The sequence below is a fragment of the Nerophis lumbriciformis genome, linkage group LG10 (genome assembly GCF_033978685.3).
Source record: "Nerophis lumbriciformis linkage group LG10, RoL_Nlum_v2.1, whole genome shotgun sequence".
Lineage (NCBI taxonomy): Eukaryota > Metazoa > Chordata > Actinopteri > Syngnathiformes > Syngnathidae > Nerophis > Nerophis lumbriciformis.
Genome location: NC_084557.2, coordinates 34249395 through 34263365, shown reverse-complemented (window position 1 = coordinate 34263365; position 13971 = coordinate 34249395). Strand labels below are relative to the sequence as shown.

Sequence of the window (13971 nt, the reverse complement as noted above, 5' to 3'; positions counted from 1 at the left end):
GGACAGTAGCGGCTTTTAAGAAGAGAAAGTCCAACGAAAGCAACAGCACGAAGCAAGTGTGACGTCATGCTCGCTGCAGCTGTCTTCTTTCGTCTGCTGTCCGTTCTGTGTAAAATATTATTTTTTGTATGCATATGCAGGATGATGATTTGGAGGAGGGGGAGGTGAAAGATCCTACAGATAGGAAGATCAGACCACGTCCTATTTGCAGGTTCTTCATCAAAGGTAGGTGATGAGAAAACAAAATGTCTTTTTTTTAAGTAAGACCTAATTGTGATGACCGAGACTTACTGCAGTGTTTTCATGCATTCAATTAATTATTAATACATATTAGGGTTGTAATGATTTGTTTTAACGATTCGATTTAAATTATAATTTGATGTTGCTGATATGATTCAGCTTAGGGCTGGGCGATATTGCCTTTTTTTAATATCTCGATATTTTTAGGCCATATCGCGATACACGATATATATCTCGATATTTTGCCTTAGCCTTGAATGAACACTTGATGCATATAATCGCAGCAGTATGATGATTCTATGTGTCTACATTAAAACATTCTTCTTCATACTGCATTAATATATGCTCATTTTAAACTTTCAGGCAGAGAAGGAAATCACAACTAAGTCAATGTACCTAAACGGTATTTATTAAACAGTTATTAAGCAGTGGCACAAACATTCATGTCATTTCCAAAACAGAAAGTGCAAGATTGTCAGAGACATTTTAAAACAAGCTATTAGTGCACTTTTTTGTGCATGACGTCACTAAGATGACTTTTCAAAACAACACTAAATTAAAGTGCACTTTTTGTACAGAACGCCACTACAATAGTTTAAAAACATGATGTCACACAAGATATTTCAATAAATGTCAAATAAAAATGAGCTGCATAATAGGAAATCAAATAGTCTATGTCCTTTGCTATGTGGTAGGTTCCTGCGGACATTATCTCCTTTCACTCTTTTTTTCATACGGTGTTGATGTGGAAATGTTTGCCTCGGCATTTTGTTGGTGTGACACCGAACAAAGATGTTGACATGCGGAGTAAGCACACTTGATTCTCTAGCGGGTGACTTTTCAAATGATGCTACGTATTAGCAATAATGCTACTTTTTGTAGAAACGCTTTTGCCCCACACTTGACAAGTTACGGTTGTCTGTTCGACATATTCCCACTTGAAGCCAAACCACCGCCAGACGATGGACCCGTGCTGTTTTTCTTGGGAATTAATTCTTCCTTCATTTGTTACCAGATTCGCACCTTTTTTCTCTCATATTACCAGTTACACCACAGCTAACTTTAGCCATGCTGCTACGTCTCTGCGCCGCGAGGGCGTATACCTATGTGACGTATGTCGTGACAGTATGTGACGTATGTAAGAATGTGCGCTTGCTGTCTGAGAAGGAGACACAAGAAAGAGTGGGAAGAGCCTGTCGTGTAATGACAGCAGCTAAAAGCAACTGCGTGAGAACGTATACTTCGATATCGCGATATAGTCATTTTCTATATCGCACAGAGACAAACCCGCGATATTTCGCCCAGCCCTAATTCAGCTACGATATTAATGTATTCAAAACGATACGATCCAAAACGATTCAGTGAGTGGAAATTAATTCAGTAACTTTTTAGCAAAAAAAACCCCACCACTGACTGTGAAATAAATACTGAATACTGGACACTACAGGAGAAGTTTCCTATGTTCCTGTTATTTCTTATAAGGGAATTAGGTCTAAAAACTTTCAAGAAAAGTACAGTAACCAGTAGTTTAACAGTAGATATACGTGGTTCTTTTGCTGGTGTTTTTTTTAAATCACTACAATATTAATATCAAGACTAAAGTGCAACCAACATCTCTGTAGATTGAATTAACAGTAGTTTTACCTGAGAAATTAAGTGCAATAATAAACAGCTATGGTGGCCAAGAAAAGTCAGAACAAACGCAAACGCCACAATACAACAACATAAAGCCATAACGCAACAACTATAAGCCAAAACACAACAATAATGACGCAATGTAAGTGACAGCGGACAAGTTTCAGCGACGGACCAACTTCTTGAGGCAGAAAGTTGAAAACGGTGTAATGAACAAAGTTGGAAATAGGGCGAGATAATTAATCAAATGTTAATTTCGATTTAGATTATGGCTACTCATGAATATAAAATTATAATATTTGAAAAAATTATTAATAGGCCGCGCAACGTGCATGCAAATTCCGGAGTTTGTGACGGTGAAACAGATGAAAAGTGAATGAGTGAAAAAAGAGCACGTCTATTAGAAGTTTGGGATGTCACCATGGTTGCTATTTTTATTTGATACAACGCGATTAGGCCTAATTAGTATCACTGAACTCAATAGAAGTACCGTATTTTTCAGAGTATAAGTCGCACCGGCCGAAAATGCATAATAAAGAAGGAAAAAAAACATATATAAGTTGCACTGGAGTATAAGTCGCATTTTTGGGGGAAATTTATTTGATAAAACCCTACACCAAGAATAGACATTTGAAAGGCAATTTAAAATAAATAAAGAATAGTGAACGACAGGATGAATAAGTGTACGTTATATGACGCATAAATAACCAACTGAGAACGTGCCTGGTATGTTAACGTAACATATTATGGTAAGAGTCATTGAAATAACTATAACATATAGACATTGCTATACGTTTACCAAACAATCTGTCACTCCTAATCGCTAAATCCGATGAAATCTTATACGTCTAGTCTCTTAGGTGAATGAACTGAATAATATTATTTGATATTTTACGGTAATGTGGTAATAATTTCACACATAAGTCGCTCCTGAGTATAAGTCGCACCCCCGGCCAAACTATGGAAAAAAAACTGCGACTTATAGTTCGAAAAATACGGTAAAGCATATGGTTTCCGGGTTCACACAACTGCAGAGTCACAAAATTGGCCAATAAAACGGAATCCACTGATAAACGCTAAATAATATCCGGGAAATTGACATAAATGTAAGTAAAACGTTGTCGATGTGAGGAGAAGAGTCATTTATTTGGGAAATTGAGTCTTGCAACGCTCACTTATCCCCGACACACTCAAATGCTGGCCGTCCGTAACAAAACAATGTCAAGATGGCCACTGGAAACAGCCACTAAAAAACGAAGGTGAAACTAGCAGAGACAATCCATACACCCACAACACATCTCATCTGCTTGCGTTGTTGGAACGACATCGTGAATGTTACATTAATCTATAAACAATGGTCGCAACTTGAGAGGCTTGCTGTTTTTTTGTTTTTTATTACATCAATAAATGTGAGGATTTTTGCATTTATTATTTTATATTGCTATTATCTAAATGTATTGTTATTGCTATTGCTAATATTTTACTTGTTGTGGTTTATTCGTTACTAATTTATATCCAGGTTTTAAAGTTGAGTTTTGGTGGTGCAATAAATACTCATGTTTTCAAATTAATGAATAATTGTGTAATTAATTGTGATTACAATATCAATCAAAATAATGGTGATTATTATTTTTGCCATAATCGTCCAGCCATAGTTGGAAAAGTACCACATTTTTTGCACTGTAATGCGCATTGCCGATAAACCGGTTTATTCAGGTCTATTTTAATACACTGCCGCATTAAAGGGGTTTTATTATGAATTTTTTTCTACATTTAAAACACTTCATTGTGGTTTACATAACATTTAATGGTGGTTCTTTGGTCAGCATTTCACATAGATTTTGTTTTACAGACTGTGATATTTTCTGAACGTCTTTACAGGATACGACCCTTGGTGGGTGGGTTTTTTATATGTGGCCCACTTCAAAAGTGTCGTCTTTCTGTCATATTTAGGTGTAGTTTTTAGCGCTTCCATGGCGAGTCTACTGACTCATATAATGTGTTGACTTTATTTGTTGGTTATAGTCAATTTATAACATGAGTGGTAAAGTTGTTTTGATTGGGTCAGATAAATTGATGATGTGCTCATGTCCCTTTCAAATAATACACATGGTAATTGACCATCGATTCTTTCATCGACCACAAGAGGGCAGCAAGATCATCCATTTTCTACCGCTTGTCCCTTTCGGGCTCACAGGGGGGCTAGAGCCTATCCCAGCTGCACTCGGTACACTTTGGACAAGTCGCCACCTCATCACAGGGCCAACATAGATAGACAGACAATCATTCACACTCGCATTCACACACTAGGGCCAATTTAGTGTCGCTAATCCGTACCTGAAGAGAACCCAAGCATTCACGTAGAGAACATGCAACCTCCACACAGAAAGACCCCGAGCCTGGGAATCGAACCCAAGACCTTCCTGCTGTTAGGCACATGTGCTATCCGCTATTTGCACCGTGCTGCAGAAAGATCACTTCGATTCCTACGAAAATATCTCCTGATATTTTTTGGTGCTAAATTAACCAAAACATTAGCGCCACATAAAACATGTCGTTAGTGGTCCGACTTTTCCTAAACAAAAATAATGTTAAAAAAACAACTGAAAGCCTTGTCCAGCTGATTACTGACATATACTATTTATGTTTAGCTAAATTATCGCCCTCCTTGACTACTAATGATCGGTATTTGCCCTGGAAAAAACATATTGGTCGTTCTGTACTGCAGTCAAGTAGCCTAAAACATTTTTCAAAAATGTTGCTGAATGACTTCCTGACTATGAAATTGCTTTTGTGCCTTTTTTAAGCTAATTTAATTCATTTGAATACGCAAATAAAATATTAAAAGATCAATTTAAAGATTGTAATTCAAATCGCTAAACACCCAGACCTCATTATGTTGAAGGCAGCTGTTTTTCAAGCATTTGATGTATCATATCTAAATTGCCAAGATACCTGTGGCAGTGGGGGGCGTGGTCACCATGACATCATTGTAAAATATGCAAAATGTAATATGATGGCTATAATTTTCTTTAACAAGGCTAAAAAATGTATGCATTTAAAAACAAATCTGTGTTATGAATTAGTATTAATATATGTTTTAAAATAATTTGGTTTTGCTCTATTTTCAATTGTTGCTGCCTTTTTATACAATGTTTTTTGGAGAATTTTTCAGGTGTCTACTTCTCCGAATCAAATCTTCCATAATAGACAGTACTTACAAACCTATGGCTTTATCATGACAATATTAGGTTATTTAAATTAGGGTTTTTGTCATTTTAACTTTTTACCCTGGGGAACATTAGAAATTGTATGCAATTACTTTGTTATGCCTGGGAGCTTTCAGTCTCCGAGACAGAGTTAGAAATGTGTGAAACTTTAAAGAACATTGATTAGAAATTAGAACATTGATTAGAAATTGTAAAAACAGTAACAGTCACATTTCAAGTCAGTCAATATCAATAACCAAACATGTCAATTAAATTATATTAAACAGAAAATCAAGTATCTGTTTTGTTTTTCCAGGAAATTGTACTTGGGGTATGAACTGTCGGTTTATCCATCCCGGGGTTAATGACAAAGGGAACTATTCCCTCATCAGTAAGCCAGACCTTTTTTCACCTAATGGAGCTCAACCTGGAGGACCCCTCCCACTTCTACCCAACAACCCCTGGGTATGTTATTCTCTCATTAAATTGTGTCTTTAGTACTGATAAAACAAAATGTCCAAGAGGAACATCAGTCAGTGTTTTCTTATGTACTGTTATCAGAGCTGCCAACTCCCGGTTTCTTTTTGAGATTCAGAAATGTCCCTTTTCTACCAACATCCTGGCCTAAGTTAAGAAAATCTTTTGTATTCAGAAGTCAATTAAGGGCGAATATCACACATTTTGCACAGAAGGAGTAAAAGCTTATAGATTCTGTGTATAATAAATATATAATAAACATAGCAAAAGCCAGAAGCAAAACAAAGGGGATCCAGAGCTTTTTCACATAGATTAATGTACTAGTTTTTTCCTGACATTTAAAATGTTTTCATTTTATCGCCTTTTCAAATATGTAAACTGATATGTCAAGTTGTTGTTTTTTTCAAACTCGCAATATTAGCCTTCTGTGTTTATACTAAGCATATATGAAAATTAAATGATAAAACTCATGGGCCATCAAATCCGTTATAAATAACGGTGCATTACAAGTGCGTATTAATATTTGAAACTGTTATAAATTAAAATGATTGTGTGCTGTCAAATTAAACTGCATTCTATTTCAGTATAAACACTGTTAAGTTTAGCTGGTGAAATCTAATTTAAAGATAGTTAACATTTCAGTCCCACTACTACAATTTAGAACTTTGCTATTAATCCACTTACTTTTAATTTAAAAAATGTGTGCACGTAATTGGTTTCAAATTGTCTACAAATCAGGAGACCCTTGCTACAAATGCTCGCCCTTAAAATATCTATTGAATTGCAAACACCAAATGTTGGCAGCTCCATTGTTTAGTAATAGTACAATAATCATCTACATTATGGTATGCTATATGCTGCATATTGTGTAAAAACAAAAAAACAAAACATCTGACAACTAACATTTGTCTTTGCATCTGTCAGGCTGCACCTACTGTCGAGGAGCTTCCTCCACCTCCACCTCCTGTCGATCCTCCTGTGGAAAGTGCGTGGGAGAGAGGCCTCAGGCACGCAAAAGAGGTATTTAATTTATGGGCGAGCTGTCACTTGACATGCATTTTTTAAACAAACTTCATATATTTGTTATGCCTGACCTATCCACCACTCTTCATTGTCTTCCGCTTATCCGGTCAGAATTCCCTGTCTCTGGTCACATCCTCCAGGTCCACGAGATAGAGCTGCTGTAACACATAATCCCTTCAGCTTGTCCTAGGTCTACTACGAGGCTACCCGGTTCATTATGCTTGGAACACCTCGACCTGGAGGCACCCGGAGGCATTTTATCTAGATGCTCAAGCCATTACAACTGAATGAATGAATGAATGAATGATCTTTATTGTCATTGTGCATGTACAGGTACAGGTCCAACGAAATTTAGGTTGCTTCCCTGAGGTGCTTTGCATTTAAAAAAAAGAATCCTCTAGGCGTAAAAGCTACACTCTAAGCCTCTCCTGAATGACCAAGGGGATCATCTCTGGAGCTTCCGCGTAGTCATTAGGGGACACCGTCTTGATCTTATTTTGTTATAGCACTTTGTCGAGTTTGAGCAACATGCCATTCTGTGCTGCAATGCTACAGGTAGTGTTTTGCGTAAGGTCAACTCCTTGAGCAACTTCCACTCTTATCGACCATTTAGCTTGTTAGCTTCCTTCATTGATCAAAAAATGGCAGCAATGTTATTGGAGCTCAAACTAATTGATGTTACAACTAGGGGTGTGAGAAAAAATCGATTCGAATTTGAATCGCGATTCTCACGTTGTGCGATTCAGAATCGATTCTCATTTTTAAAAAATATTTTTTTAATTGTATTTATTTATTTTTTTATTTATTTTTTATTTTTTTTAATTAATCAATCCAACAAAACAATACACAGCAATACTATAACAATGCAATCCAATTCCAAAACCAAACCCGACCCAGCAACACTCAGAACTGCAATAAACAGAGCAATTGAGAGGAGACACAAACACGACACAGAACAAACCAAAAGTAGTGAAACAAAAATGAATATTATCAACAACAGTATCAATATTAGTGGCCATAAACAGTCAGCTTATACAGCTGGGGTGCACAAAGTGCGCCACAGGGGCCATCTGTGGCCCGTGACTCCTTCGTCATTGGCCCTAGGCACATTACTAAAAAACAAAAAAAGAACACCAGCAAAAATTGGGAAAACGGCAAGAAGCACATTGACCAAAAAACAAAGCTTTGTCTTTAAAGAAACTAAAATTAGAATTTTACTTCTAAATATAAATTATAATATAAATTATATATAAATATGAAGAAAAAATATATATATGTATGTGTATGTATATATATATATATATATATATATATATATATATGTATGTGTGGGAAAAAAATCACAAGACTATTTCATCTCTACAGGCCTGTTTCATGAGGGGGGGTACCCTCAATCATCAGGAGATTTTTCCTGATGATTGAGGGTACCCCCCCTCATGAAACAGGCCTGTAGAGATGAAATAGTCTTGTGATTTTTTTCCCACACATACATATATTGCGCTCTACTACGGTATCGAGCACTATTTTTTGGATAACCTTATTAAGACATATATATATATATATTAGGGGTGTGGGAAAAAATCGATTCGAATTCGAATCACGATTCTCACGTTGTGCGATTCAGAATCGATTCTCATTTTTAAAAAATCGATTGTTTTTATTTATTTATTTAAATTAATCAATCCAACAAAACAATACACAGCAATGCCATAACAATGCAATCCAATTCCAAAACCAAACCCGACCCAGCAACACTCAGAACTGCAATAAACAGAGCAATTGAGAGGAGACACAAACACGACACAGAACAAACCAAAAGTAGTGAAACAAAAATTAATATTATCAACAACAGTATCAATATTAGTTACAATTTCAACATAGCAGTGATTAAAAATCCCTCATTGACATTATCATTAGACATTTATAAAAATAAAAATAAATGAACAATAGTGTCACTTACACTTGCATCGCATCTCATAAGCTTGACAACACACTGTGTCCAATATTTTCACAAAGATAAAATAAGTCATATTTTTGGTTCATTTAATAGTTAAAACAAATTTACATTATTGCAATCAGTTGATAAAACATTGTCCTTTACAATTATAAAAGCTTTTTACAAAAATCTACTACTCTGCTTGCATGTCAGCAGACTGGGGTAGATCCTACTGAAATCCTATGTATTGAATGAATAGAGAATCGTTTTGAATCGGGAAAATATCGTTTTTGAATCGAGAATCGCATTGAATCGAAAAAAATTGATTTTGAATCGAATCGTGACCCCAAGAATCTATTGAATCGAATCGTGGGACACCCAAAGATTCGCAGCCCTAGTTACAACAGTCACTTTGTTCTAAATGTTGATCCAAAATCGCAGAGTTAGGCTGTAAATAAGACCCATACACACGGGAAATTATATACCAAAAGCCAAGTAAACATAGTCTTTGTAGTCGCAATCCTAGGCTAAATTATTTTGTAGGACGGTTTGGAGAGAGAGGAGCAAACCGGCAATGGGAATGCTGGCAGGATGGCACAGAAGCATAAACAAGGCTTTATACTCAACCAGATTCCAGCAGCCCTGCAGATGAAACACATTTCGGCCACTTGTATAATTTCCGTCGCTACCCAAATTTCGTGACTAAGCGCATGCTGTAGATTGACTGGGAACTTGGGAGCATTTAAATAGCTAAATTTGAAACTAAAATGTTGTCTGTCGAGTTGAATGTGCTGCTTATTTTTATATTTGGCTATTTCTACTCGTTCAGATGTCTGATAATATCGGCTTGCCGATATTATCGGCCAATAAATATGTTAAAATATAATATTGGAAATTATCGGTATTGTTTTTTTTATTATCGGTATCGGGTTGTTTTTTTATTTATTTATTTTTTATTTTTTTATTTTATTAAATCAACATAAAAAACACAAGATACACTTACAATTAGTGCACCAACCCAGAAAACCTTCCTCCCCCATTTACACTCATTCACACAAAAGGGTTGTTTCTTTCTGTTATTAATATTCTGGTTCCTACATTATATGTCAATATATATCAATACAGTCTGCAAGGGATACAGTCCGTAAGCACACACGATTGTGCGTGCTGCTGGTCCACTAATAGTACTAACCTTTAACAGTTAATTTGACTAATTTTCATTAATTACTAGTTTCAATGTAACTGTTTTATATTGTTTTACTTTTTTTTTTATTCAAGAAAATGTTTTTAATTTATTTCTTATTTTATTTTATAAATTTTTTTTAAAAGTACCTTATCTTCACCATACCTGGTTGTCCAAATTAGGCATAATAATGTGTTAATTCCACGACTGTATATATCGGTTGATATCGGTATCGGTTGATATCGGTATCTGTAATTAAAGAGTTGGACAATATCGGAATATCGGATATCGGCAAAAAGCCATTATCGGACATCCCTAATTAAAAGCTTATCAAACATATATTTTAATAGCCTCCTGTTGTTGACCTCCAAGTGCCCACATCCCCAAAGCACTCTGCCACATACACAAAGGGATGCACTTGTGCCGCAATTTCTTATTTGATTGTAATGTTTGAATGTGTGCTAATTGGTATAGTTTTCAACACTGGTCTGTGTAGCATTCACACGTGAACTCAAATGAAGTGAACCTCACCAGAGTTCACTTGTCTGGTTTTGCTTGTTTTGTGTGCACCGCGGTTTGGTTACTCGGGTTCACACTTGACCAAATGTCAAAGTTTATTTTAACAAAACCAAACAAGTGTGAACACAGGCAACAGTGTACAGGAAAAATACATTTGGACTTGACTGCTTGCCTTTGATTAAGTTTTAGTAATGCTGTTTTTTTTGTGTGTCCGGTAGATGTTGAAGAAGGCCACCATCCGTAAGGAGCAAGAGCCAGACTTCGAAGAAAAACGTTTTAATGTGACTATTGGAGAGGATGAGAGGGAATTCGACAAGGAAAATGATTTCTTCAGGGAACGCAGCTACCGCATTATCAGAGAGTATGACTTAACCACAATTGTTTCATTTCTAATCAGGATGCATTGGTCTTTCACATGTAACAATGGTGCATGTTGAAAAGCTTAAGTTGAATGTTAGTATCACCAAGGTTCTATATTGGCTAATGTGATCGTGTTACATTTATTAACATTTTTAAAGTATTTTTGGTGAGATGTGACACCAAGATATTTAATCAAAATTAGCTAATAAATTGTTTCACTGAAGTATAATGTTTTAGCCTTTGTCACTTAAAATATATACAAATATACTTTTTTCAATGAAGACACTTTCTTATTTAATATTTGAATTGTTCTTTCAGTGAAACGGACTTGAGAGAGCCAATGTATGGGTAAGTATTGACTCTTTTTCAACTCTGGACAGCTTAATGTATCAACTTAGTGTAGTAAGAGTTAGGGTTTTACGAGTAAGCCATTTTAAATCGTAATCTAATTCATTATTTATAACAATATTTAAAAAAAAAAAAATGCATCGTTATTAATTAATTAGACGATGTTTAAAAAATGCATTGTTAAATTGATGTTCCTCTCTCATGCGTTGCACCTCCAAGCTATGCTCCTCCTTGTGATAGCGCGCTAAACTCCAGTCTTCACAGACGAATGGCGCTTCACACACACGCACATTTGTCAGTGTTTTGTTTTTATTCATTGATTTGTGGCTACAAATAAACTCAGAAATGCAGATTTGGTGCATCCAGGTTTGCTCTTGTTTTTAAACAAATTATAATGAAAGTGTGGTGGATGTATCGCAAATCCGCTTCACAACACCTAATACAAACTTGTTTTGCCAGAGAATAAGATGCAGTAGAAGGCTTCTCTGGTGCCAGTTTTGCGACTGACGCTATATTTAGCATATGCTTTAACGGAAACAAGAGTGTCTTCGAGCCATGCAATTAATCAAATACAAACGGTAATAAAAGGCGAAGTGAAAAGCCTCCTCCACAGCGCGCATACAATTGCGTGCAAAGCGTGCATAATGTTATATTTGTTTGTTTCAAAAACATAGGAACAACAGCTTACAGTAACACATTAACTCTTTATTTACAACTCTGCAGGATACTTTCACTCGTTCATTTCTCCGCTAGTATCTCTTTACTTCTGGCTCAGCTCTACCGCTAAGACTTCTGGGTAATGTAGTTATTCTACAAATACCAACACAGAAAACCTCCAGAAGAACCTTAATTTTCATAAGTGCTAAGAACTACAAGAGTACCATATATAATGGCAGGTTCTACACTATTAATACATTTCATTACATTCATTGATTGGTCGGCAATAAGTTATTACTTCAACCTCTTCCTTTCTTTCACACAGGAAGTGAAGTTAAGTTAATGTGTTAACATGTAAAAATTATGTTGTGAATGAACTATCAGTAAAATACATGGAGAAGGGGAAGAATTAGATATAAGATTTGCTTGAGGCGCCTACAAATTTAAGTCTGTCGTAAATGTTTTTGTTGGGTGTCTTAATGTTTTTCTAAATGTGTCTGCTCTGCAGTGATGCATATGCTGAACCCTACTATGATTATGAAATGGAGGCCCTATGGCGAGGTGGACAGTATGAAAACTTCAGAGTGCAGTATACAGAAGCGCCTCTTCCTTACCACTATAGTGTAAGTATCATCCATTGGCCATTAGTAGAATTGTAGAAGAAAAACATGTACTTGGAGAGTGCAGATGGGGCTGGTGGTATGGCTTACAGCTTTTTTGGAGCTCAGAGCTTAAACATTTGTCAACATAGACACCGCATTAAGTGAGCTTGTAGAAGCAGACCTACCCTATTAACTAAAGCAATTATGCAAGAAAATGAAAGTGCCTTATTCTGCTTGTATACCGTATTTTCCGCACTATAAGGCGCACCTAAAAACCACAAATTTTCTCAAAAGCTAACAGTGCGCCTTATAACCCGGTGCGCTTTATTACGATTAATTTTCATAAAGTTTCGATCTCGCAACTTCGGTAAACAGCCGCCATCTTTTTTCCCGGTAGAACAGGAAGCGCTTCTTCTTCTACGCAAGCAACCGCCAAGGAAAGCACCCGCCCCCATAGAACAGGAAGCGCTTCACCCGCCCCCATAGAACAGGAAGCGCTTCACCCGCCCCCGGAAGAAGAAGAAAAAACGCGCGGATATCACCGTACGTTTCATTTCCTGTTTACATCTGTAAAGACCACAAAATGGCTCCTACTAAGCGATCCGGTTCATAAAAAGACGCAATCTCTCCATCCGCACACGGATTACTACCGTATTTCACAGCAACTGAACCGCACTGTGGAACGGGAGCACGTACGGTGAATATTCGCACCACAGGGAATGAAGTCATCCTTCACTGTGGTTCTAGCTTGCCATGCTAACTTCCACTCATGGTGATATTCAAAAGGAAGACCTTGCCAAAAGAGACCTTTCCAGCCGGCGTCATCATAAAAGCTAACTCGAAGGGATGGATGGATGAAGAAAAGATGAGCGAGTGGTTAAGGGAAGTTTACGCGAAGAGGCCGGGTGGCTTTTTTCACACAGCTCCGAAGGCGAACACACCTTCACTAAGACGGGCAGACAGCCTCGGACGACATACGCCAACATTTGCCAGTGGATCGTAAATGCTTGGGCAGATATTTCGGTCACAACTGTGGTCCGAGCTTTCCGGAAGGCAGGATTCACAGAACAACAGCGACACTGACTCCCGATGACTTCTACGAGACGGAACCGGCCATTTTGGATACCACGCTTGCGCAACTTTTCAATTCGGACACCGAAGACGAAGAATTCGAAGGATTTACGAATGAAGAATAACTTCAGAAGGTGAGCGCTATGTTTATTTTGTGTGTTGTGACATTAACGTTCGAGCAACATTATGTTACTATTGCTCTACACCATTTTGAATTTTACTATGTTTGTGATTGCACATTTGCGTACATTTTGGGACAGAGTTGTTAGAACGCTGGTTTTCAATATATTATTAAAGTTTGACTGAACTATCTGACTGTTTTTTTGACATTCACTTTAGCGCAGCGTTTTTTTGACATTCACTTTAGCGCAGCGTAGGCGCGGCTTATAGTCCGGGGCGGCTTATTGGTGGACAAAATTATGAAATATGTAATTCATAGAAGGTGCGGCTAATAATCCGGTGCGCCTTATAGTGCGGAAAATACGGTATTGTTATGCAAGGAAATTGACCTAACTTCATAAATAGTTTATTTTACAATGGGATTTAATTGAATGTCTTTTACTCAATCGGTTACCTACATGCACACACAAATATACTTAGGAAACAAATAGGCATAAAATTTGCATTAAAATGAAGTTCAACTCGGTGTACTCTTGAGTATTATATACTATATACCGAGTTCTACTCAATACTACTCTTACTCTGTGACAC

General features: G+C 36.7%; 1 protein-coding gene across 1 annotated transcript in view; it reads left to right on the top strand.

Moving 5' to 3' along the window:
• zc3h18 (zinc finger CCCH-type containing 18) overlaps nt 1-13971 on the top strand; it is a 73162-nt gene that overhangs the window by 5510 nt on the left and 53681 nt on the right. Inside the window, exons 3-8 of the mRNA XM_061969770.2 lie at nt 141-225; nt 5401-5549; nt 6486-6581; nt 10441-10583; nt 10901-10930; nt 12096-12210. Coding sequence (XP_061825754.2) covers nt 141-225; nt 5401-5549; nt 6486-6581; nt 10441-10583; nt 10901-10930; nt 12096-12210 — 618 coding nt within the window. The remainder of the gene's footprint in view (nt 1-140; nt 226-5400; nt 5550-6485; nt 6582-10440; nt 10584-10900; nt 10931-12095; nt 12211-13971) is intronic.